This window comes from Balearica regulorum, chromosome 18 (assembly GCF_011004875.1).
Source record: "Balearica regulorum gibbericeps isolate bBalReg1 chromosome 18, bBalReg1.pri, whole genome shotgun sequence".
Taxonomy (NCBI): Eukaryota; Metazoa; Chordata; class Aves; order Gruiformes; family Gruidae; genus Balearica; species Balearica regulorum.
The window spans coordinates 5,533,219-5,559,544 of NC_046201.1; the positions used below are offsets into that span (position 1 = coordinate 5,533,219).

At 41.7% G+C, this 26,326-nt stretch overlaps 1 protein-coding gene across 2 annotated transcripts in view; it reads right to left on the reverse strand.

The window, feature by feature from the left end:
• Window positions 1-3,345: 3,345 nt before the first annotated feature.
• The window catches only part of HLF (HLF transcription factor, PAR bZIP family member), a 34,934-nt gene continuing 11,953 nt past the window's right edge, over window positions 3,346-26,326 (reverse strand). Inside the window, exons 3-4 of one of the 2 annotated variants that reach the window (XM_075770330.1) lie at window positions 8,402-8,622; window positions 3,346-5,498 (exon numbers count right to left, since the gene is read on the reverse strand). In XM_075770330.1, coding sequence (XP_075626445.1) covers window positions 5,283-5,498; window positions 8,402-8,622 — 437 coding nt within the window. In that variant the 3' untranslated portion in view covers window positions 3,346-5,282. Of the gene's footprint in view, window positions 5,502-8,401; window positions 8,623-26,326 lie in introns of both variants that reach the window. The other variant, XM_075770329.1, reaches the window with a different exon arrangement.

Consider the following 26,326-nt stretch of genomic DNA (forward strand, 5'->3'; position numbering starts at 1 on the left):
TATATATATATATAAAAAAATATATATAAAAAAACCAAACCCTAGTGCGCATGCACACATGGCAGGGAGGAGATTGAGTGGGTGCATGTACCTGTGTTATTAAACCATTTACTTTGTACACAATGTATACCAGCTGGTAATCCCCAGCCTTTTGTGTGTATCTATATCTCACGCTATGTGGCCAGCTAGCTACAGAGTGGGTACTACAACAACTCTACGTTCTACATAATACAGCATAGATACATTGAAAACAGTCCTTTATATCAATTAAATCATTTTATATGTCTATAAACTATTTTATTAAAGTACATTCTGCTAAATATGCTGTAGGAAAATATAATTATTAAACTTCTAGATACAGAGAAAAAGAATGTGTTTGACAGTGTGTGCACACGTACCTATGTGTATTATAACAAATATACTTTGTGCATTAATGTAACATATATATTAAAACCAAACAGCCCTTTATACCAATGAACTCTCTAGCTATATATGTAGCCATATTTTAATGACTAATGTGGATAAATAAAGTGTCAGGAATTAGTTATTTTCTCGCTCACTGTATGCACTGCATATAAACTGCCTAAGAGCATGTACTATCTGCTATGTCTTCTATATAAATTATTGTCGAAAGGTGATTAAAAGTAATGTTATTTTGTAAACTAGAATAAAAAAATACTCCTTAATATACAGCATTTTATGGATGTATTGGTCTGTGCATTGTATATTAATAAATGATCACATCTCATGATAAATAAAGGGTATGTAAATGATGTAATAGAGCATACACCGTAATTTTAATACTAATATATTATTACATAGAAGTAAAACACTGTCTTAAACCAGGCCGTAGTCCTAAATATACTACAATTAGCAATACATCATCTAGAGCCACGTTTGGTGCGGTGCGTTCACTCTCGGAGCTGGGCCCTGGCGGCAGGTTGGGGGGATTTGCACCCCCCGTTACCTGGGTCCGCCCCCCCGTGGGACGCAGCCGGGGCCAGAGGCTCTGGGCGCTCACAGACCAGCGTATGGGGGAGGAAAATTAACCCGTATACACCCCCCGCCCCCGGCAAAGCCCTCTGCCCGACCCGACACACCAGAGCAAGCACACAGTTGAGAGAAGAAAAATTTAAAAGTTTATTAAACATTAAGAATAACAGACCAAAAAAAAAAAAAAAAAAAAAGGATTTGGGCTGAACAGCATACAGGATGCAATCCATTTCATGTCATACAGTTAATTTGATCTTATTTGTTAAACTTGTAATTAAACAGATGCTGTCTTGTGGTGTTGCCAGAAATACGATGGTTGATCACTTGTAAGTTTTAATACACTTTTCTTTTTCTTCACATAGAAAAAAAAAGTCAACAAAAAAATAAAAATAAACTGCACATCTCTATTGTAAATTACATGCAAAAATAGTCTCAAAGCAGTAACTGGGGTTATTACAAACCCACAGAGGCAAGACATTCAAACGTTAGGGGTGCTCCGGCACTGCTGGACTCACCCCACTTGCACGCCGAGCGTGTTTGTGCTGGTCTGCGCAGGCACAACCAAGGGGCACGACGCCTCGCTCGGGCGCCTTCCTCGCACTTTGAATTTCTTGCTTTTGTGGATTCAAGTCAGAACTTTATTTCCATGGTGCTAGGTTTAGTGACTTAGCACCATTCAAAAAAAATAAACCAAATAATCTTCCTCTGCCTCCTCTGCCACGGGCTTTCCCACGGAGAGCCCCGAGGTGCTCGTATTCACAAATACATCTCAAATTCAATTTATTTTGAGAGGGCATTCTTTTTAAAAAGAAAGCATTCACTTCTAAGTTTCAGCAAAAACAACAAAAAAGAAGACAAGCATTTTACCAATGCTTATGGTTTAATAGAGGTCAGTGAATTATTTAGACACGCTATTAATTATTCTGCAAATATATATAATTCTATTTTTATAAAATTACAATTTCTTATACCTACAAGCTCCTTCATGAGCAACAAAGCCATCAGAGGTGTGATGAGCCCAGCTAAGCCCTCCTCGGGAACTGAAAATGAGCTGAACTTTCTTATTTTGGGGAAACAACCTTGTTTGTTAAGAGAACCTGGTTTTTTTCCAAGTTTTAGCCCATATTATTTTGCCTTTTTTTCCCCCTCTCTCTTTTCTTTAAGGGGGAGCTTTTCCGAGGAGCCAGGATACCCAACTCCCACGGCAAGCCGTGAGTGCCCAAGGCCCACAGGCTCCTCTGAAAGTCCTCGCCCCAAACAGAGAAGGCGCCAGCGTGCCCGAGCCGGGTGCGCAGGCTGACGCTGAGCAGCCTTCGGCCTCGCTGCAGCACCCGTCAGCCCTCCGAGCCGCACGCCTCCTGCGCAGCAGGATGGGGCCAGGAGGCATCTGAGCAGCTTTGGGGCTGCCAGGCAAGGTAGCTGCTGGGAACCTCTGTGCTCCTCTGCAGCCCCGACAATAAATCCGTGATATCCAGCCTACAACAACTACCATCTCCCACCCCTTCCCTGCCCAAATGAAACAACAGAATTCTCTTTAATTTTTTTCCACGCTGTCTTTGACATTTTGAAGAAATCTTTGTGGTTGCAATGCAACCTGCCAATGGCGCTAGCTAGGTACGTACCAGCTGACCTCATGCACACCACTCCTGCTGTTCAAGCGTCACCCCAAGAGTAATTGTCGTGAGGGCGATTATAAGCTGTGGCAATTTGCTGTGTTGCTGCTAAAAGTGTATCCGCTGCAGCGGCTGGCTGAGCCCTGCCACCGTCAGGCTTCTTCCAAAGGAAAAAAATAACGTTTATTTCATAGTGGCGATAGCAGGTACACCGACTTGTGCCAAAGTCTCCTTTCTCCACCCATGCATCCAGTGCCTTATACTGACCTTTAGAAAATAACTTACTACACTTTAAACTTTGCTGCAGCACATGGAAATTCAATTTGCTGAATAAATGGTCCACAGGCAAGTACTGCGCGTTAAGGGACGTTGACAAGTCAGGTATGTTTGAGGAAAAATACTGGTAAAATGCCATTGATGCGAGGGTATTTTTAATGCTGCGCAAAATGTTGAGTCCTTTGTAACAATCTCCTGAAGCATGAATAATGATTTAATGGAATGAACAACCTTTTTATTTGAAAATAATGCCAAAACACTTAGAAAACTGTGAGCAAGACATGTAGCACCGTATTTTCCTCACATGTTAATAACTCACATATTTCCTCACATACTACCGTATGCAGTACGTACAACTGTATACATGAACAGAGCTATTTATAAAAAAAAAATCAGCTGGAAACAGATTCTAGCAGCAGCAGCAGATTAGAAATGACTATCAGTTTTTTCGTGTTACATATTCTTTTTCTGCCTTTACAAAATATTGTATTGTCCTATCAATAGCTGACTGAAATCCATGTTGTGCTTTGTCCCTATTAAACAGTTTCTTCATGTGTTTCTGATGGAAAATAATAAAGTCTCTCTTTTTCAGTAATATGGAACATCCTGGAAAGCCATATTACTTCCATAAAAAATTAATTTAAAGCACAGAACATGCCGGTGTGCCAGTGGTAGGCTTAAAATATTAAAGGTTTTAAAAAAAACCCAAAACAACCAACAAACCCCTAAGCATTTCCTTTCTGTACAATAATGGAGAATATATATCTTTGCTATATATTTTAAACATGGAATAGCTTTTTCTTTTTGCTATATATATGTCTTTCAAAATACATTGTCAGTATTTGTACTTGAAAAATACTGTACAAAACGAACATACTATAATTATTCTGTATAAACTTTATACATTTTATAATATCTATTCTTTTGGTCTATAGTAAACACTTAGATTGATTGGATTAACCACAGTATATGACAACACCATCCCCTTCTGAAATACACCAGTGTCTCTTACATTCATTTTTCAGAAGTCCACTTTATATTAGAACATACACGTTCAAAAGCAAATAAGAGTTTAAAACAATAAAGTTCAGAACCATCAGTTCATGTCACACTCAAAACAACAATCACTAGGAGAAATGGGCTTTGCAAACCAGTGACTTCTTCTAACTGAATAAAAGTGATTTTTAAAACAGCAAGATATAATCCACAGAAAATATATTACAAAACATGGGAAAAAACAACTGAATTTAGGTATTTATTTAATTTTAATCACGAAATAGAATTTGAAGAAATGCATAACTAACTGAAAACAGAAAAGCCCCTCAGATTTTGACATTGGATCTGATTTGATACTATTAATTTTGTTCTCATTTCAACTAATTATCCTGCTTCTTATACATGCGCTCCCTATAGCAGGGATACAATTAGCATGCTGACGTTAATGCGTCTTTTACTTTATAACTTTTTGTTAAAGACATTAAAACTCCTGTTGGGTAGGGAAACCATCCTACGTCCACTAGGAACATCCGGGCAGCATGCGCGCTAGCGTACAATAGGATTATTGCTTCAGGTACAGACAGTGCAAAATACACACTCTGTGGTCTACCAACAGTACTCCTACCTACCTGGGGTCTGTGGAAAGAAAAGGAATCTTAATAGCTATAGAGAAGCCATTATGGGATCTATAATGAGTATAGCTAAGTCAGTCTAACAGCACTTTAAATCTGAAAACAATTATCACCAAAACTTAAAATACAACAAAAGCAATCTATAAATTAATATTTCTGCAGTGTAGTACTAAATTATTTGTGCACTTTATTAGCATGTTAACTTTTCTGATTAGACATACTTAAACAATAGCTTGTTACTCTCGAAAAAACTGAGATCTACTTTTTTTTCTTTTTTCTTTTTTTCCTTTTTTTATAATTTATACTGGGATCTTTCCAAGTAAATCAGGAGGATGGAACTGGTTACAATAACATAAAAACCCTAATCTGAAGCAGCACTGAAAAAATATAATAAAAAGCTTACTATGGCGGTTCTCAACAGTCCAGGTAAAAATGTGGCACCCTTTGAAGAGGGCTTCATAAAAATGGGAAGTGCTGAGATGCGTGCGCACGCACACACACACACACACGCACAAGCACACACACATACACGGACGTGTGAACGCACATGTGCACACATACGCAGGTACACGCATACGCAAACAAAAGAAAAATAACGTAAGTCAGTTTTGTTTCTGCTTCTGGTAAAGTGCTGAAGACAGAAAGGTTGGTTTGGGTGTGGTGCTATCAAACAGGAAACACATTGTCCATCTATTCAAATGCCAACCCGCAACAAAAAACAAAAACAAAAAAAAGAAAAAAGAAAAAAACCCACTCCCCCCCCTCCTTGAATTTACAGGGGACCGTGTCGAGCTTCGTACTTTGCGAGGACGTTCTTGCATTTGCCCAGCTCTTTCCGTAAGTCGGCCACCTCCTGGCGGAGAGCCGAGTTCTCCTTCTCCAGAAACGAGGCGCGGATGGCGATCTGGTTCTCCTTCAGCCGGCGGGCATCCCTCGATCGCTTAGCAGCCATGTTGTTCTTTCTACGCCTTGCCCAGTATTTGTCATCCTGCTCATTAAACACAGACAGAAACGAACAAGACGTTAGGTTTCAGTAAACTGAGCAGCCACCCCCATGTGCTCTTCGCCACTGCCTCCGGACTGGGGATGACTTCTTAACTCTGCACAATGCCAGGCACTGCTGGGACAAATGTTACGGATTTACATGGCATAATCCACCCAGGGAGCACAGATGCCTGCCCGTGTTTCTGTCAAAACGTTTACGATAACCCCCTCATCCTCTTGGCTGTGAATTCCTCCAAGGAAAAATGAAGCAATATTCCAGGAGCACAGTTCATCTCACATCTCCGCTGACCTAGTTAGCACATCCACCTTCGGATGTGGTGACTCACTCTCTACCGGTTGCTGGAGCGCTACTAATTACCTCCTGTATGTCCCCGCTCGTCTTTGCCAGCCAACACCTGGTTCACTCTCTTTGCTGGTATCATCCATTTCGTCTACCGTTCAGCTCTTTTTTCTGTTCAAAGCTCTTCTCTACAGAGCCCCAAAGCGTTCCTATTTGTACCCTAGAACAGCAAGTCACTGGAAGAGGATTCCTTGGCACAACAAGGATGGCTGCTTTGGTACCATCCGCAAAGAGATTAGTACAATAGGCTTTGTGGAAAAAAAAGCACTTGCCAGAAATAGGTCCACTAACCTCTGAAGTTTCATCACCTAACACATTCCCGAAGTGTTACCCCTAAAGATTTGCCTCTAGGAGATCACCTTATTGCACTGATGCATCAATGGCTCTAAAGTCACGACTTCATTCCACCTGATTTTTCCACTCTTCAAATGAAGTGGCCTTCAGTGAAATGGCAGCTTTAATGTTGCTTTGAAACTGAATTAAGTTCTAGAAATTTGGAACAACTCGGTAAATACAAAGTGGGTAGAACCTCACACAAAAAGTGAAATTCAGTCCCCTGCAGAGTGAGAGCGATGCAGCCATTCACTCTCAAATTCCTGGTCAAGCCATACAGCTCAAACTTCCCCACGTCATGGAGTCATCCCTCCATTTTTATACGCTTCCATTTGCTTGTGTGGCTCTCTTGTTTCACCAAATGTGGTAGCACAGTTCCACATCCACCACAGGGACCACGAGCCATCTGCTCCAACGTTGCTCTGAATACACAAATACTCACCGCTCCTCTGTCCTTCACCATGAAGCGTGCCAGGCCTGATACTGCTGCTCTGCATCTTCTCCCGCTGCTTGCATAAAGGCAAAGCAAGAGCACGACGACTGCTAGAAGTACTCTACAACTGCTTTATATTAGTTTAGCTTAACGAGCTGTGCAGCAATGCTGATTTGGAGTCAGCGCATCTCTAAACTGCTCTTCACCTGTACTTAGATGGGATCCCCAAAAATCCTCCTAAAAACAAGCATGCAGCAAAAAGCTATGACCCAAATCTCGTTTATAATTTCCCATCTCATTCCACTCTATAAAAATCAGCTTTAAGCAATTTATTAGTGTGCCACCTAGGCTTCATCCATCTTTATTTTAACAAATTGCTACGGCAAATCCCTTAATCCAGGCCTGAAAGAGGTAAGGCTGGCGTTTCCAAATCACATGCAACCCAGAGACGATTGACTGGTCTAATCTGCTTACCCTCCCCCAGAACTCAACAGCCATTCCGCATGCCAGGGCAGAAGCAGCACTTGGGTCAAGCACTCTGAAATGAGTCAAGGGCAACCGATGTGATTATCTCTGGGAAAAGAGAGACCCTGAACTTCCAGTTCCATCTTAGGCTGAAAGCATTGCACACTGCAATGACAACAGAGCATCACTGGTAGTAAAATTTGCGCGGGTAAATAATGACATGGTGCAGATAAACCTTTCTAACTGAAAGCTGAGGATACTACAGACAAAGTAACAGCAACACACCACCTGAACACTACTGGCATTGTGATTTCTGTGCTTTTACCTTGCACAACAGTATCCTTAGGGATAAAAACAGCAAATAGCATCAGCTTCTCTCCCTAATGCTATGAATCTGGTGTAAACACATGGCATCCCAGTCTCTTCACGCCACGCAGCCAGGGATTCCCACTGACCCCAGCAGGCTTTCATCTGTGTCTTGGGGGGCAGTAGCAACAGTGGAATGAAATTCTGCACTGAATACCACCGATAACAAAGATCCTCTTGGAAATCACATACTGGGAATGGAATTTTGCAAATAATAACAATTTTCACAGTTGTTTGATGAGCTGAATCAGTTGATCAATTTGTTTTGCTCTCTTCATGTTCTTTGCTCTTCACATCTCAGAAGCACTGAGAGGCATAGACAAGGGTGCTCTTTCTTTTTAAATACTGTATTGTTATTGTAATATATTAAAAATATTGTATTAAAATACACTTCTTGGGAGAATAATTTCATTCTGTTTTCCTACAACTAGTTCAGATTCTTTCACCTAGATTAGTAGTGTTTACTATAGTGTTCCCATTCCTTATTAAACACAGAGCTAAAGAAACTTCCAAACAGGACACAATATACTTCATTCTGTCATTATCAGGGACCTCCATGGACCCTGTAAGAGACGGATTCTTCCTTGAAGAATTCACAATCTATGCTGATGAGACAGACAGAGGATGGAGGGAAAGGAAACATGATCAGACTGTTTCATAAGTGGGAAATATGGGACAAAGTAAGCTAGTCCAAGGTCACGCAGGAAGTTTCTGGCATACAAAGGAAATGAATATTGATCTCATGAATTTCAACTGTTGCATAACTAGTAAGGGACATCCTCCCCTCAGTCTTACTCAGAACCATTAGAGTTTTATTCTACAACAAAGTCATATTTAGTTTAGCAGATTTATCTTACATGAGAAAACAGATTCATGCTCCAAACCTGTATCTCAGAGAATAACTGTCACAGAGTCTGTACGAACAACCTCGTCACCAGTTCCAATTTACCTTCAGGTCATCTGGAATGAAGACTTTGCGAGCTTTCTTAATCATTGGCTGTGGTTTCAGCTCTTCTTCAGAGAATTTGCGCTTACGAGGGTCAAACATCTCCTGGCCAGGAATACTGGAAAGAGCAAGATCTGCAGGATCAGGTTCGTAGCCAACAGGAACCTGGATAGTCTCGGGATCAATGGGACTTGGTGTGTTTCGGTTTGCTGGCAAGATCTGACCTGGAGAAATAAAGGATAAATTCAGCTATGTTAGAAGAAAATATGTAAATAATATCATTGAACATGAATTTTAGAAGATCTCTAAATACTTTACAAGCAATATTCTTTAAGCTTTCGCTGTAATTGTGGTATCTACTCTTGCTAAATATCAGATTGTCCATTTTGTAGGGTGCATATTAAGATCCAGACACGCTCATGCCATTATTTCCAGAATTGGTTCCTAATTCTATCTGCTAATCTTGGATGCCCACTTAAGATCACTGAATCCAACAGAGAGTTACAGTAGACTAAAGGCAGAAGACATATTGTTCCAACCCATGTCACTTTGTTAAGATCACATCCTCAGGAACAAATCACAAGGACTGTCATTTGGCTCTGATTTATCCACCACACTGTAGTCCTTCTCAGTTTTCTCATACACATATTTCTTCATACATATCTCCGACGGTACATGTAGTTTACAATCAAACAATGTACAGCATTTGCAATAGGACAGCATCTCATAAAAATGTACTTTCAAGCTGTGCTGAAGCACTCCGCTAAGGAGACTGCTATTTTCTATGAAATCCTACCGGTCATATTCTAAAAGACAGCGAAGGAAACTAGCAACATGAAAGGCTACAATGACTACTTAAAGATGCTCTGCAAAAAATGAAAGAACACTTTTTTATGCCACATTGTTCTTTTATGGTATATAAAATCTAATAAAAAGGAGCCTATCCCCAGAAAAGAATTATATCCTCCCCCTCCTTTTAATTTTTAATTTTAGATATAGCCTTCAAGATCCTACAGCACCAATTCAGGCACCATTCCCACTAAATATCCAATTTAAAATCTCAACCAAAGGTTCCAAAAATAGGAGCCTAAAGTCAGCTGCCTAAACACGGACTATCCCCGGGGGCAGAATTTTCAGAAGTTTTCACATGCCTCAGAAGTACAAGCCTCACAGACTTCAGAGGGAGGATTTCTGATTGAAGCAGATATTCTTTTATAATTTTGGCTATTAGCTAATTCACTTTGACTTTAAAGATATGACAGCTTTCATAATAACTACACAAACATCCTGTGACTGCATAATATTTCCTTATTTGTGCCCACATCTGCAATATTTAGGGTGTAAAATGGTAAACATTAAATGTCATTTCTAATTCCAATCCAAGGCCAGTGTTAACAATGTAGTTTTTATTTTAATCTGGAAGATTGCGGCACCAGTATTGGAACTGCATAGAAAACGCACAGGGGAAGTGCATTGTGCAAACCTGGGCCTGCTAACGGAGAGCTCGTCTTTTGTAACTCCTATTTTAAATCAGCACTGATAAAATCAGCTTCCAGGAAAGGCTAGTAACGGCCTGGGAGAAGAGAAAAGGAGGCTCAAAGTTATTAAAATATATATACACCTATAGCAGAGGGAGCGAGAGGCAAGGATCTCGCTACCCGCATTGTACCAACAGCAGGGCGCTTCCCCCTCTGCCTCCGGACCCGGCACGGCCGCTGCCAAGACCTCGGTGCTGAAAACTAGACGTTTCCTGCTGTGCCTCATTAACACCACCAGAAACCGCGGCCTGCCCGACTGCTGGGCACACGGGCGGCGGCAGGCGGCGGCCGAGAGCGGCAGGCAGCAGCGGCAGGCAGAGGCAGCGGCAGGCAGAGGCAGCGGCAGGCAGCAGCGGCAGGCAGCAGCGGCAGGCAGCAGCGGCGGCAGGCAGAGGCAGCGGCAGGCAGCGGCAGGCAGAGGCAGCAGCGGCGGGCAGCAGCGCCCCGTCCTCGCGCTGCCCGCCCGGCCGCCACCGCCTGGCCGACTCGGCGGCGTGGAACGGGGGATCCCCGCGCTCCCCAGCCCACGGCCCGTGCGCTGCAGCAAGCGGAGCCAAAAGGAGTTTCAGGGGAAGGCTGCGGGGAAGGATACCGCCTGCTCGGCTTCGCTTGCGTGGCGGGTTTTCACGCGCTCCAGCTCTCCCTGGAGCCAGCTGCGAGTAGTGCCTGCGTGTTCGAAACGGTGCCGTGGCCGCAAAGCCGGTGTGGGGGGAGACCCAGGCTCGGAACTGTCCTAACGCCAGCCCAAACGGCTCACGGCACCGAGGCGTTCTTGTAGCCTTGCTTTAAATGGATGGCTAATCTCATTTCAGATATATGGGCTGGCAGAAACAGGCTTATTTAAAGGATTAAGTGCAGGAAAGCTTCCTTTGATGTGAGTATACTTGTTCCAGAGCAGCCAGGTATTTTTTTAATGCAGACAAATACACAGGCATACACACGTACAAATCTTGCAAATTCTGTAACAGAGATAAAAATGAAGCAAGACACCAGCTCTGAACATTTTTATAACATTTCTGGTGAGCATGCAGGGTGTTTCTGAAAGTCAAGTGGATTGTGAAATCTGCCCCAGCTTTCTAATTGCCCTAAACAAAAGAGCCGGTATTTAAATATTGCTGAAGTTCTAGATACACGGTATCAGTTCACATATTATCATTTATCTGTAATGTGCCACATTACACAATTACATGAGCTTTGTAATCATTGGCCTGAAGAAATTTTACAGTATTTCTCTGAAAAAGGAAAGGGCAAAAATGCTCCTTTTAAATATGGGCAATTAAGGTATCACATCTTACCAATGCAATAGCAAAATAAAGGAAAGAGTGATGTATCTCCAAGGTGATTCGGGAGAAGAACCTACAGCAATCAAGTTCCTGCCTTGTACCCTACGTGCACATGGTTCACCTCCTCCGTCTAAGAAGCTCTTATTACTAAAGACCAGGTCCTTCAGCAAACATAAGATGTCCCAGGTGCCAACGCAAAGCTCGTTCAAGGTGAATGCTATTCACTAATGCAAAGCCTGAGCTAGACGGTATCACCTATGAGCCTGAAAACTATTGCTCTGTGAGATACTCTCCCACGCACACGGCATGCACACCTCCATCAGTCAATGCGGGCTGACTCTCTGTTCTGTCACGCTCCCGTAAATGATCAGGAACTCCACTAAGAACAACAGAGTTAATAAGGGTGTCTAAAATCCCAGGCAGAAAAACCAGTATTTCCTCGTCCAGCATTTTACATTAGGCAACTCCTGGCACTTGGTATCTTTTTATTTATTCTATCAGGTTTTGCCAGCAATACAAGCCAAACTAACGTCTTCGTTAGTTTACTGGCTAATGGCCATCACATCTATGTGGTGCTGGAACTCGTCGTAACCCAAGACGACAGCGCGGGCTGCGCTGGACTTGGCACTGCTATTACTGCAGGAGTACAGTACGTGGCCTCACGTTACATTGCTCTCCGAGCTCCTCTCTCCGCGTGTGCATGGCACTTTAGCTGTGCATCCTTCTGCCAAATTTGTTCAGGGTGTTATTTTTATGCACTAAATTCCTCGCAATCAGAGGTAGGTCAAATAAGCACAGCAATCTGAACATCATGTGCCCAGCAGCAGACTAATCCTCACATCAGCAAGCTTCACAGCTGTCACAACATCCAGAGAAAGAGGCTGGTCAGAGGCTGTGATGCACAAGGAATCAGCCAAGGAGGAAGCTTACAGTGCCAGCCGCCAAGGCCAGGCGAAGGTAAAGCACCTCACTGCTCAGCATCGGGAGCCAGATGCCTTTGTTGCCAGTCGTCTTCGTTGCCAGTCTCTGTATTATTTAAACACTCTGCACTCAGAACAGCAGCCAAATTTTCACAACAGTGAAGTGGCCGGACTGTTTAACGTGCTTAGCTTTGTTCTCAATGGGGGCTGAGATTGCCAAGTGTTTTGGAAGGAACTTAGCCCCTCTGTTTAAGTTGCTGAAATGAGAGCTCTTGAGCATTAAGCTCTTTTGGAAATCCAGCTGCAGAGAACTCCACGGTGGTGGTAGATGCAAGCTAGGAACAATAGTTAATGGAAACTTCCCTTCATACCACCCTAGTGATGTGTCTTAACCATGGCCTTGAGAGACCACAACTATGTCAACACTGGCCTTTTGTCTGGAGACTTTCCCACTTGTAGAGCTCCACTCAAGCTACGCTGAGTGTGCCAGGCAGGATGGCCAGAGCTCCAGGTGTCTCCTGGCAAAGAAGTCAGCAGGTTTAGATGACCCCAGCACTTACAGCTGCCCCAACATCTTGCCTTCACTAATGCTCTTGGTGTTGCTCTGGCAGATATTAGCAATAGCGGAAAATTTTCCAGAAAGGAGGACTTGAAAGAAAGTTGGCTGTTCTAACCCTTTCAGTCCTCCTCCTCCCAGCAGAGACTGCCAGTAAGGAAGTCCAACGTAATGGCAATATTTTCAGTGTCATTCCTTGTTCAAAGAGAAATGAACTGAAGCCATTCACTTGTGTCATCTAGGTCACCAAACAGCTGGTAAAAAAACCAGCAGCTTTTAATTGCTTGCAATAATTACAATTCACAATTCAAAAGTACAGTAGCATTTTTATATACCTAGGAAAACAAAATGCTGATATGGTATCATGGGGAGCTCAATCACTGTATCCTGACTCTTAATTTCCCCCTTTTGAAACATCCCACCTACCAGCTGTGCCCAGGAGAGTTAAGACGGAAATAACCTCTTCAACTGCACCACTGCTTGACAGACTTCTTATTTGTATTGCAAGAGATCCCCAGTGAATTATGTGGAACTCAATTTTGAATCATTCAACTCTCATAGAAATGTGCCTGATTTTCAGAAAATCTCACTTCTCGCAGCCCTTCCACACTTTTCATCAGCTCAACAGCTGGCTGGAGAACAGCAACAAGAAAAAGAAAAAAAAGGGAGTGGAAATGTTCTAATCAAAATATTTTCCTTTATTTTTTACAGATATATTGGAGGGAAAGAAAAGAGGAGTTTCTCATTCAATTTATTAGCAGCCCAGAGATAAAATACATGTTTGCTAATAATTTTTCCTTATATAAACTAAAGGCATTTTGGGTATGTCAGTCAGACTATACAGTAGAGCAGTTAAATTGACAGATAATCCTCACCCAGAGCTGCTCCAGAGAACCCCACTGCTCTGCCAATGTGTTTTCCAAATCGTCTATCCTCTTGGCAGCTGGCCAGCTATTTGGGATAGTTCTCTTCCTCCAAATCACAGCCTGCCCCAGACTAATCTGTCATCTATTTCTGCATTAACCCCTTCAGCCTCTTGGAAAAGTTATCTCAATGCAGAACACAAGGCAGCGTGCAGGAACGGAGGCAGGCAAAAATCCCCACAGGCAGTAAAGTAAAACGAGTATTCTGGAGGCCAAGATTTATCTAAGGACAGTGTCTTGTCAGATTATAGTTATTCAGTTACATTATTATAAGCATTGTCTAATTTCCCTACTATTAGTATTTTAGTGTTTTCCAGAAACCAAAACAATTACTTGGATAGCAGGACCATAATCTATACTAGCACTAAAGGGAATGACAAGCCACACCGTATGATCTTCCAACCCTCACATGGCAGGACAAAACCAACCACTCTCTGCCTGGGGGTGAAGAAGACACTTCACCCCTGGGTGCATTTATGTAAGCGGTTATTAGAGGAGCTTTATTTTCTTCCGAAGCAACAGGAGATTAGTGTATTTTGACCAATTCTCCAACCTGGCACAGGCATTCCTCTGTTTCTTATCTTACACAAACTTGATTCTGCTAAACATGGGGTGACTGCAAACACTTCCTGCGGAAAGAAGGATGTTAATCCAATGCAACCACAACATATTTGCTGCTAACATACACTAAAAGACTGGCACATAAAAGTGTTTTTAAAATGTGTACTTTTTAAAGATATCAGCATTGTTTACAAATCTTGGGCATTTAATTATAAAAGAATTGTCATTTCCCCTCTCAGCATTGTGTGCCTCCCGCTCTGGGCCTCTACAGTATTATTACAGGCAGGACTGGTAGTCTTATTAAGATTGTCTGACACTTCCCATTAAAGGACGCTGTCTTCGGTTCCTTAGACCTTTGCCAGATTTCAACCATTCTGTTTGGATTTGTATGTGCCAATTATGTTTCTGCCAAAATGGTTGTACAGTTTCCCGAAAAAGGTTCAGCAAAAATACTTTGTTTTGAACCTGTCAAAAAATTCTGGCAAACTTTTCACTGAACTGTGCTAGTGGCCTGTGCTGTGGAAGAGAGGGCAGCTCCTGGATCCGTGTTATTTCCCTTTCATTTGCCGCCTTAAAATCTAGCTACTGCAAGCATGCAAGGCTGGGTGAGAAATGGGCATTTTGAGTAAGTGATGAGGACTGAAAGCTGAGAAGGGGACAAGGAGGTGGGGAAGGTGAGGATGAGGGAGACTGGGAGCTGAAGGGGTGAGGGGGACTGCCTGGCAGAAGAAGGCTGCTTCAGCACTTTGCCAGTGTACTTCACTGATAGCAAAGGATCTGTGGGACTTGGGAGTCTGGAGCTGCATCTGTACCATCAGCGTGGGCACTCTCCTGCCCTCTTCCCATCAATGATGCTCTTCTACTGAACGCGTTCATCCCAGCACGAGAAAATCCAGGTGGTCTTTTCAATTTGTTTTTAAAATTAAATGTGAGGGTTGTTTTAAGAAGCACAGTCATGGTTGCAACAATCTTTAAAGTTTCAATCACACACTATTTTTTCCAGATTCTTTCCTCATTCAGGAGTCACTTGTTTCGCCCATTTTGATAACTAAATGGACCCATGCATTATTTTCCACAAATTATTCCAACTTATTTTCCACAAATTATTCCAAGTATGTAGAGACACAATTAGAAACTTTTCAGGAGTACCCTCCAGCATTGACGACTACCGCATCTTTTTTCCCCATGAGACCCCCATGAAATAAGGGGCAGCACTTACTCTTTGCAGGTGAAGGACAGAAGTACAGACATTTTAAATCAAAACTACGCAGCCAGCCTCTCAGGTTAGTTAATATTATAGGCACTGTCTGCATTTAAATCAGCTCTCACTGACTTCTGTTGCAGGCTGAGACTGTACGCCAATGCAAGTGAGGGCCACCCAAGGTATCAAACTGGGCTCCTCACAAAAAGGGAAGCAAATATGCAGCGTGACAAGCTCATATAACCAAATTGTTCAGAATTCTGCTGAAACTTTGTGGCAAAATCCAGTCTCTCTAAAAAAAATCTTTCTGTCCTTCCTGCCAGATTTTCCCTTCTCCTCCTGCTGTTCCCTGCATCCTCTCACATCTGCAGTAAATGAGGTCAAGATCCTACAGACAACCGCTTCCTTCCTGATACAGCCCTGATTCAACCCAGAGCTGGTCTGACCTCTGCATTCAAAAAGGGAAAAGGGAAAAAAAAAAGAGGATATAATGTAATTAAAGCCTGCATCTCCAAGAGGACAAGGGAGGGGGGTGTGCTATCTGAAGCTGCACACGTGGCCTTCGGTCGCGTGCTTGCAGGCTTTTGAGGGCCTGACTTTGCAACTCCTGCATGTGGTTAGCATAACATGCATGTAATATGCTATGCCTGCTGTGCCTGTAACATTCTGCTCTTCAGAAACAATAAACAAATATGAGGCACCACCAGATAAAATTTTTCACTATGTCTACTGGATTTAAGACTCTACTCTTCTGTAAGATCCATACTCTGAAAACCTTAGCCTGTCTTTAACCTGTGTGAAGGCAGCACTCGGCTCAATGCACCCCACTTCTGAAAACTACCAGGAAATCAAACTTTCCTGCCCTCCCCAACCAGCCCCTGACAACCAAACTGCAAGAGGTGTGAAAGTAGTTGTTCCTGTTCTGAACGCTTCCCTTGCAGACATGCTACACCCAGAAAGCAATGAGTTTAACCTGCTCCCAGGGCACTGCATGGGGATTTTCAAATTCTTGAATGCTTTTCTGATTTTTTGTAGGGTGCTGCTTTCCTTACAAAGATAGGCCAAGATGGCATTCAGCAGGGACAGGGCCTGAAGAGAAGCTGCAGGGAAGAACATTCAGACAGGTATTTCATTTTGATTTACACTCGGCTTAGAAGTACTTTTTACTTTGAGATGCCAATATTCTCTGGTGCATTGGAGTTTCGTGACATCCTTTGGCATATCTGTGTATATTTTCATTAATTGGATGTTCATATATAGCACGGTTCCTCAAAAAGTACAATTCTTTCTTTTCTTAAAGGGAGAGTTCTAGAGAAGCATCAGAATTGTTAACCTGTTCTGAAGGAGACAAAAAGATCCATTTTTCTTTCCTTGGAAAATTACATACCCAGTTTTAATAAACCAATCCTCAAACTGTAGATTTTTAGATAAAGCCCCTGCTTTAGGTAACAGCCTCATAAGGCATCCATAAATATTCCTTCGTGCAATACCACTAAAACAAAGACAACACTTGTCCTCAACATGCATTCATGCCACTGCCAATGTGCTCTGCAAGACTCCAGACCAAGAAAGTTTCTCTCACATTGTTCTATTTATTTGGCTAATGAACATCCAGGACAGCAGTCAGTAAACAGGTCTTGCAAAAAGCCATCGTGTAATCCTGAAAGCATACGCCACCTGTGACTCATGTATCTGTTACCCAGTTCTGGTACCCAAGCCCATCTTGCTTGGGTGTGTTGTCAAAACACAGCCGAGGGAGATTTCAAATGCCATGGAAAAGCCACGTGAATCAGGTACGTTTCCTCTACCTCCCAATCAGCAGCTAATGGCAAGCCTGAGAGACAGACAACAGATGCTATCAGCTGCTCTCTGAATATATCTAGTAAGAAAAAGGGGTCACTGGGCAGAGTTACAGGAACTTGCAAATCTCACCGTCTCTTTTGATCTGTTCTGTACGCAAAAATTTGAACTCTGCTGAAATAGCTTTTTATTTTTACTTTTTTACATTTTTTGTTCACTAAAACATCAATTTGGTTTATGTGACAAAACCAAATTGATGCATAATAGAGGACGATTTGTATAAAATACTCTCATTTTAAGAAACAGAGATGCCAGAATGGGGACACACTGTTCCCATAACCTTCTAAGTAAGACTTAGTGCATTTTCCTTTTTATCCGACTTAAATTAGGATCCTCTAACATTTTTTGGGGGGGGGGGAAAAAATCAAACCCAAACCAGCAAAACCTCAAAACTTGTATTTGGTTTGTTACAGCCCAGTAACTGCAGAGGTCTATTTTGCTTTTACATACTAGTTTTATTCCCAGTGAGCACACACAAAGAAAGCACAAGGCTGCGTGGTTCTATCTTTTTCTCTATTGATATATTTATCTTCATTTACAAAGTATACAAATGCATCAGTCTCGGGTAGACTGAAAAATGGGTCAGAGGAGGAAGGGAACACGTAACCGCGGCTTAGGGAAAATTCCAGGAGAACAGACTGTTGCATAGGACGTTACCCGCGTATGCATAACTACTTCTTTACGGCTGCTGCATAATACAGGCTTTCGTGGCACATAAGACACGACAAAACCAGGGAAATTCAAAAAGCAAATTAAAAAAAATGATGACACTGAACTCTGGGCAAGACGTTGTCTTATACATTCACTTCTAAACGTGAGAGAGTCATCTAACACCAGAAAATGGCAAGAAACTAATACGCTGAGGAGTCTCAAAACCCAAACTAATGCCTGCAGAGATTTCTACACCGAAGAACAGCAGTCACATTTTTACAGAAAGATGAAGGTAAAGTGAGCAAAAAATCTCAGGGAAAAGTGACCAGAAAAAGCAACACATAACAAAATCTTTATGTTTTTATCTTTTAAAAATAGTAGCAGTTTCTTGAAGAAATCCTGGAATCCTGATACTTACTTTCCTTCTTGTGACCTCCTCTGCAATCTGTTCATAGCCCTGAACTGAGCCTCCGAACACGCTACGTGTGCATGTTCTGAATACAACAGATAAGCAGAACCTGCAAAGATTTTGAACTAAGTCGAAAATACCCCAAGACACAAAAGTCAAATCGCCTTCCATCTACTGAGCAGTGCATTTACTGGGATGCCTTCAGGAGGCATCTCAGCAAAATGGATCAGTGAAACTTAACTTGACTGCCATTTGAGACTGCCATTTCTTTCAAACGCTTTTCCCCAAATTCACAAGTTGTAGAGATTTTACTTTTGCTATCACACACAGCGTGGCTCTCTGTTGCCAATCAATGATAGAAATGTTATCAATGAAGTAAATGTATTTTAAAAATATCTACATTAAAACTAAAAACATATTTGAGTGTAACCTTGAGGCCAACGTGAGCTGGAAAATCACCCCTCAATTCACTGCATATGGGAGCTTTTAAACATATGTGTCTGCATTTTATATACCTAAACATAGAGAACCCTGTTCATTGAAAATTATCATTAAGAAAAGCATAAGCCAATAGCAGCCTTATTTACAGAACCGTATTTTTAATACAGTATTTTTCTTCCAGTAACCATAGCTGCAAATTTCAAAATTACTTGCCAATTCAGACATAGCAAATAACTTTCAAACAATGTCTTGGCACTGAAACATTTCTTTAACAGAGACCCTTCTACACTCTTCAAATACAGTAAATTCGTAGAAGTCTCTGCCCGCCAACAAAGCCCTCCACGTGCTGCAGCCAACCAGCTCAACACCATTCTGATTAAAAGCAATGCGTTTTCCTGCATTCACAGGCAACGTAGCACTGGTGTGCAACACCGCTATTTCAGGTTTATCTGGGGGGGGGGGGGGGAAGTGCCAATGTACTTACCTTTGACACCTTCCATCTCCACAAAACTTAGAGCTTATATTAAATAGAACAGTGCTTTACTAAAAGCGGATTCCCACAGAAGTGAATTGACTGGTTTGGCTTCCTTTTTATGACAGGGGTCATCCCATTCTCTATATGGGATACCTGTGGAACGCTATAGGCCTCATAGCATTTTATTGTCCAAGGCTTTTGAGAGGATTTGGGGACAGGATGGGACATGACACAATCCTTCATGTTATTTTCCTCTTATTCACCAGGTCACTTGCAGGCAAAGACACTGCAGGCTTCACTGCTCCTGCTGAACTCCCACTATGTGCCCCTGCTGAATTCAGGATTAGGTCTGCAAGAGTTGGCCATGCAGAAAAAGGTGTATCCGTGTCCAAATGAAAGGAGAAACACTGGAGAGTTGGAAAGCACTGCAAGCTGAGGGCAGCAACAATTCATAGGCTTGGAAAATTATGTGGGCTTTACCTTTTACACTCCTGTTAACTCTGATTTTCATGAAGTAGGTGGTGTTGCTACAGCAACTGTCATACCACATCATTTCTGCTGTCTCTGTCACAGAGATCATCTTATTTTATCTTAAACTCAGATATGCATCTTTTCTTCTTCTATTCTAAAGCCCTCTATATTTTGGATATAAAAAAAATACACAAAATAGAGCTGTACCATATAAATGATAATTTTTAAAAATGTAGCAAAGCTTACAGAACATTTTTATTTGTTCTCCTTTCACAAATGCAAAAGGAATAAAGAAAACAGCACTGACCAGATTTATGGTGCTCCAGAGTTTCAGAAATAAATTAAGAGCTGGTCTCATGATAAAGATGCTTCATGCCACTTTTAATGTGTTCTTCCTACAGAAGCTAACCCTGTGTTCTGGTGCACTTCACCAGAAATAACTCATCTGTTCACAGGTGAAAACATCTTGCTTCCTCATGCCCAGGCCTTTTACGCAGCTACATTCCACACAATTCACACCCAGCTTAGATGATGCTGCCCATCCACTGCACACAATATGGTGTTCAACTTGCGTACCTCACCCGCTTAATCAGCAGCCTGGAAGAAGCATCTACTGAAGCAGAAGTCTCAACCCATTTTTACCTGTTTCAGAAGGTTTGTCCTAGCTGCCAGGGACACGGTCGCCACCCGGCTTTGCAGCTCCTTTGCTCAGTAACCCAAGAACATGGCTCTACCTCCTTTGCCTCCATTTTGCTGCCTGGTTAAGTTCTTTGAGGACTCAAAGCACAAGCAAAACTCAGTAAAATCCTGATGACAGAAAGGCTCTATAAATTTGTTGTTACTAACATGCATTCCAACTCATGCCCTCACAGATCTTCCTTTAAAAAAATAATAAAGCAATGTGGAACAGTCGTGAATATTCAGTTACACCCTCAGGCTACTCAGGAAACGATAGAAAGCCCTATCTATAGTCAAAGGTTATTGCACAGACCACTCAGTCACTAGCACAGCTCAGACCACCAGCTCAAGCTCAGCAACAGCCTAGGCTGGTGCGTATTTCTATCTGCTTCTTCCTAAGCATTTCCACTATCAAAACAATCAATTTCCAGTCACTTTTCAAAACAATCGATTTCCAGTCACCAAATTACACTTCATTTCTACAGAGACAGGTCCTAGCAGATGTAACCTGTGGGTAAACACTCTTATCTGTGTACCTGGTTAAAGGCTAGGCACACAATTAAGATACCAAATGGCTTCAGTTCTTTCAATGACTTTGCAAGCTTCATTTCAGTACCCCAATACTTGACAGATATTCTTTAGCTCAATTTCCTAGAGAAATGAGTTTTGTGCAATGGTGCTCTGCATGTGTCTAGACTCCTCACAACTTTTGAAACTGCTAGCCAACTTCAAATAAATTTGGCAGAGAGGTATGGACATGCATTACTAACAAGCTTTGTGAAAACACTGTAAATGAAAGAAACTCTTAACTCCGTGGCTGAAGGAAGGCTGCAGGAGCCTCGTTACACATCAAAGAACCCATGGAGATTTTGCTGCTCATGGAACCAATTCCTTGGGCGGGTAGTAGGAAGGAAAAAAGTAGTCACCAAGTTATTATTTATTACAGCAGTCAGGAAAGTCACTTAATCCTCTTGTTCTCTACTGGAATTGAAAATATCTTTTCACCTTATCCTACCTACTCATTTACTATTTCCAGTAATCACAAGCAAAATTATTTGACAACTGCACTGCCACTTGACAATCTCTCTGAATTCCATGCAGACACATCTGGTATTGATAGCCATTAAAACAACCATGCACATGTCCTGTCTTTAAAAATCAATGTAGATGACAATCAGATGTGGACAACCCAGCTGTCTGGTATCATCTGAGCATTTATTTATTCTTATATGTAGTGAAAACCTGAGCTCTACTAGAGCTTTTTTTATATTATCTGCAGCACTTATTATGCAAGTAATTTAAGTCTTCCAACCAAGACACAGTAGGAGTGTTTGGGAATCAACAAATTTGTTCTGGCAGCAACAAAACATTCAATATTGGGTTTGGGGTGGGGAGGGGTTTGGTTGGAAGGGGGAATTTTTTTTATTTTTAAGATTTTGTTAAAATGCAAGACAAAAAGGTAGGTGAGGGACGCTGGGTAGGACTCATAGCTAAGAATTACAGTGCTCTAGATTTATGCTGGAAACTGCATGTCTCTGCCCACTTGAGGGATACACAGTAACACACATACCAGTATTTGCAAGATCAGAGGTCCCTCTAAGCCTCTTCCTTCTTTCTCTGCTGTTATTTCAGTGTTACGAACATCTGCAGTTACTGAAGCTTGGGGAAGAACGGGTTAATCTTAGCAAAGGAAAAACAAGCAAGAGAAACACCTTTCCTCTTTCTGCTTAACTGGATAATTGGTTAGCAGGAACCTGCTTGATGAGTTTCAGCAGCTCCTAGAGATCAGGCTGTTTCTGAGAGCAGCAAAAGCTGCGACTGTGTAAACATCTTTAAGCCGACCAACAGAGTACCCCTTGCTAAGGTTGGGATTTTTTGACAGCTAAAATTTCCAGAAGGCAATGAAGCAGTCTGCATACCAAAGATCCATCCAAACCCAGTAAGAGCAGGGAACTGAACTATTTTAGGCAGAATATTTTATAGATGTTATATACATAAAACTGTCATGGTCAGGATAAATAGATATGATTTTTAAAATGTTCAAGTCAAAGAAGGAAGACTAAATAATTCTCACTGCAATGGAGAGAGCATAACAGTAAGATTCAAATGAATAAATAAAAGGTTCTGTCCTAGTAATTTAAGGGGCTAAGAAAATTCTAGTCCTGAAGGTTCATGTGACAAATCAAGGCTTCGCTGGATCTGTACAACCCTCTGGGCTTATTACCTGATACCATCTATCTATAATGCAAAGATTTTACTCAAGTAATTAGAGATTTTGAGTCCAGTTGGCTAAAAAGAAAGTACATGAGGGTTGATTTTCACACAGGGATTATCTTGTCCTATATCAGATATGTGTGCAAGCATGTGAGTTTAAAAAAAAAAGACAAACCCTGGTAAAATCTTACTATAAATTCAAACCAGTCACACTCTTATAATCACCAAAGCAGCAACTATAGCCATCGATGCAAAATACTGGAAAATATTTACTTAGCACTGTCCATATAAGCATCTTCATTTCTATTTATTCACCTTGATGTTTCAATCAACTAAGCACTGCAACTGATAAATGGACATTTATACATGCCGAGTTTTAACATCAAGAACCAAGCTCTCCCTTCCTGTCATCCGTCAACACCAGCCAGGACTCTCAGTGCAGGGCTCTTTCTCCCAGGTTGTCTTCTGAGGATGCAGAAGAGACTAAAAGAAGGCAACTGTATATTTATATCCTAAAGAACTATGTACAGATTTGGGGAAAAGTATTTAAGCTTTTCCAGTATTGATCTGCTCAGACACAACTCAAAATGTCTGATAAAGTTACCGTAAAAACAGACTTCCAGGCTCAGTACTGTCCATATGAAACAAACCAACCAACCCCCCTCCTCCATTTCAAGAGAGATGTCCCTTCATAAAATAACAGGAACTGCTGCTCAAACATTACTGCTTGCAATCATGTTTTGTACCCCCTCCCCAAGCATTATGTCTTTTTGTACTATTTTTTCATGCAAGGGTGCCCTCAGAGATGTTGGGGTTTCAAACCCAGAGCCAACTTTCCAAAACATGCTGTATTTTGAAAAAGCCCATTTTTGTTTCACACAGAAATAAATGAGTTTGCATCATAAAGTCTTTATCCCCCCAAACCCAAAGCCTCCCATACAGTTAAAAATCAAATCCAGCTTTATTTTCCTGCGTGAGTCAGGCTGCATGCAAACAGCTTCAGAGGAAAGCAAGCTTGGGGTGGAGAACAGAACTGAGGTAAGAAAACCAGAGAGGGATACTTGTTCTTCTAACAGCACACTCCTATTTTCCCAAGACATTTGCTAATATTTTCATTTTAGAACTAGAGGAAAGCCACCCCCTTCCCCCCAAAAGAAGGTTTAAAGATTATAAAGATGTACAAGGACACACTTTATTATTTTAACAATTCTTGCTATTTTCAGAGCTCCAGCACAGCTACTTCCTTCCATAATTGGACTTCAATCAAACCCTAGTGAAGCTTTTGATCTTGGAAAGAGTAACAACATAGCTCTGTTATCGGCACATAGGGGGCAAAGAGCAGGACATCCAGAATTTTTCAGTAAAAGAAAGTTAATTGCTTTGACTTATATTTATCAAAGGTCATGGCTACAAGTTCTGAGTGCACACACATAACGGTGCACACTGAGAAATCTTGTATAGACTGGCCAAAGTAAGTGTTGGGATTGTATTATCTGTGTGCATTACCAAAAAAAAAAAAAAAAAAGAAGAAAAAAGCAGCAAAACAATGCTAGATTACTATCCAAATATACCCCAGTGGATGTCCTGCCAAACAGCAAATATGTGGCTGTAAGCTCCAAACTGAAATAAAAGCTTGGCCAGAAGCCCAGAGCTTCACTGTATTTTGCTCAGCTAGCCATAGTCTGGCAGAACAGAGTGAACACATTCTCAGCCACGTGATAAAGAAGCCCGTCGGGCCAAGCTGATTTCCTTGTGTTGGTTAAATGTGATCTTCAGACTGTACACACCAGCGGCTTTGGGAAAACGTGAGAAAGTGGGAAACAAGATGCCATGGGCTATAAACTGAAGGGCAGCAGAAAAATTAGTTAAGGGGTTTGCTTAAATGCTAGTGTTGCCAGTGCTGTATTTTAACAAGGTGTTAACTGGGTTCGTAGGGCTGAGCACATTCGGCAATGGTGCTGAGCAGCGGGCATTCACCTGGATTTTGATAGCAGTTACACACCACCAGCTCCTTCAGGGATGCATACCCTGAAACGACGGGATTCAGAAAAGTGGCTCAAAAATGCAAAACACTGTATGACTTAAAATTCCATGTTCAGGAGAATTAGAGGTACTTAGGCCTCTCAGGATGTGGCCCAGTACAGAAAGGGTATGACTCTGATGTGGTTTATACCCCCTATGGGTCTGATTTTATTGACACTACTTAAATAGGCACCAAGTAGCACTACTGCACACAGAGGAACATTCACAAAGCAAGACAGAATTTGGCCAAAGGATTCAATCTGAAAAACATGCAGGGTCTCATGGGATAAAGGTTGCCCCAAAGATAAAGTATTATATTTTGATAGCAGTGATAATAATGTTTTCAAATAACTGACTTTGGAAGAGACAAACACCATCCCTGGCCAGCATCAGAGGTGCACGTGACTCGTGAGAGCATATTACATGTGGTAGCGGAAAGAAAAGCCTCCAAACGCAAGACCTCAGAAGTACATCCCTGCTACAGATAAGAGCAACTCAGATGAAACAGTCATGAGAGTACGTAAAAGTGAGATTTGTTTACTTTTTAACAGAAATAAAGTGATAACCTAGACACAAGCAGCAGCTGATGAAATCAGAGACACACGCGAGTTGACAATTACACCTCCAGTTCTTTCCTTCTATTTGCCTAATGATTTCTTTTCACATGTTCAGAACACCTTCCAGAGTCTACCACAATTTTCAACAATGACTTCAACCATGTCTCACTGAGAAAATTGAACAGATAAGAGAGTTTGGAAAAGTGTTTCTTAAACCTGGTGATGAGTCCAGTTGAAGAGAAAGATCAGCCTGAGAGCAGCCACGTGATTATGGATGCATGAACATCAGGTCTCAGTCTGAACAATCCATGCCCTGATTTTTTAAGAGCCAAGATACCAACAGCTAAGGTGTTTCAAGTAGACACCCAAACCACAGCTATCCAACATCTGTAACCGCAGGCTTCTGGTTTAACCTCCTCAAAAGGTTGATATGCAGATTAACTTTAAATACAGTGCACTCTCCTAATTCTGTCATTTAAGTATACAGTTGACTGATGCAGGTGTTCACAAGGTCAACCTCCTGCTCCTTTTTACTCAGTTTGTGTTGCTCTCAAAAAATGGCTCAATCATCAGACTACTACCACTTCAGAAACACTCTTATCTAATGAGCAAGCCCCATTGTTTTTTGCCTGTGTGAATTAGCGTAAGGCATTGTAACAACATATGGCTAAGGAACATGACACATTTTTGATATCTCACTTATTAACCTTATCTGTTATTTATGCTCTTCTCTTCCATGAGAAGTAATAGGCATTACAGGCAGGGGAATTAATTCCTCATTTTTCAATGTATACATACTGATGCAGAGGACAGGCCTCTGGACACTTGGTGACAAAGGCCATACAACGTGACTGACCTGCTTGGATAGCTGTGGTCCCCAGAGAAGTCTGGAAATTGAGAGTGGGAATTAAACAAGGATGCCCTAAGGTATTTCTAGTTTCACTCCCCAAAGTCTGCATGCTCTTTACTGGTCTTCAGAGCAGTGATCACCCAGCTCAACAGAGCTCAGATTCTGGCCACCTTTCTTGAGCCACCTAGTTGCAGTCAGTCATTACCCACCTTCACTCTGCAGTAAGCAAAGAGAATTGGGCTACTCCATGGGGCTAGCCCAGCATATAAAATGGATACACCAAATTAAATTATCTTAGGATGCATGTACCCCATTGAG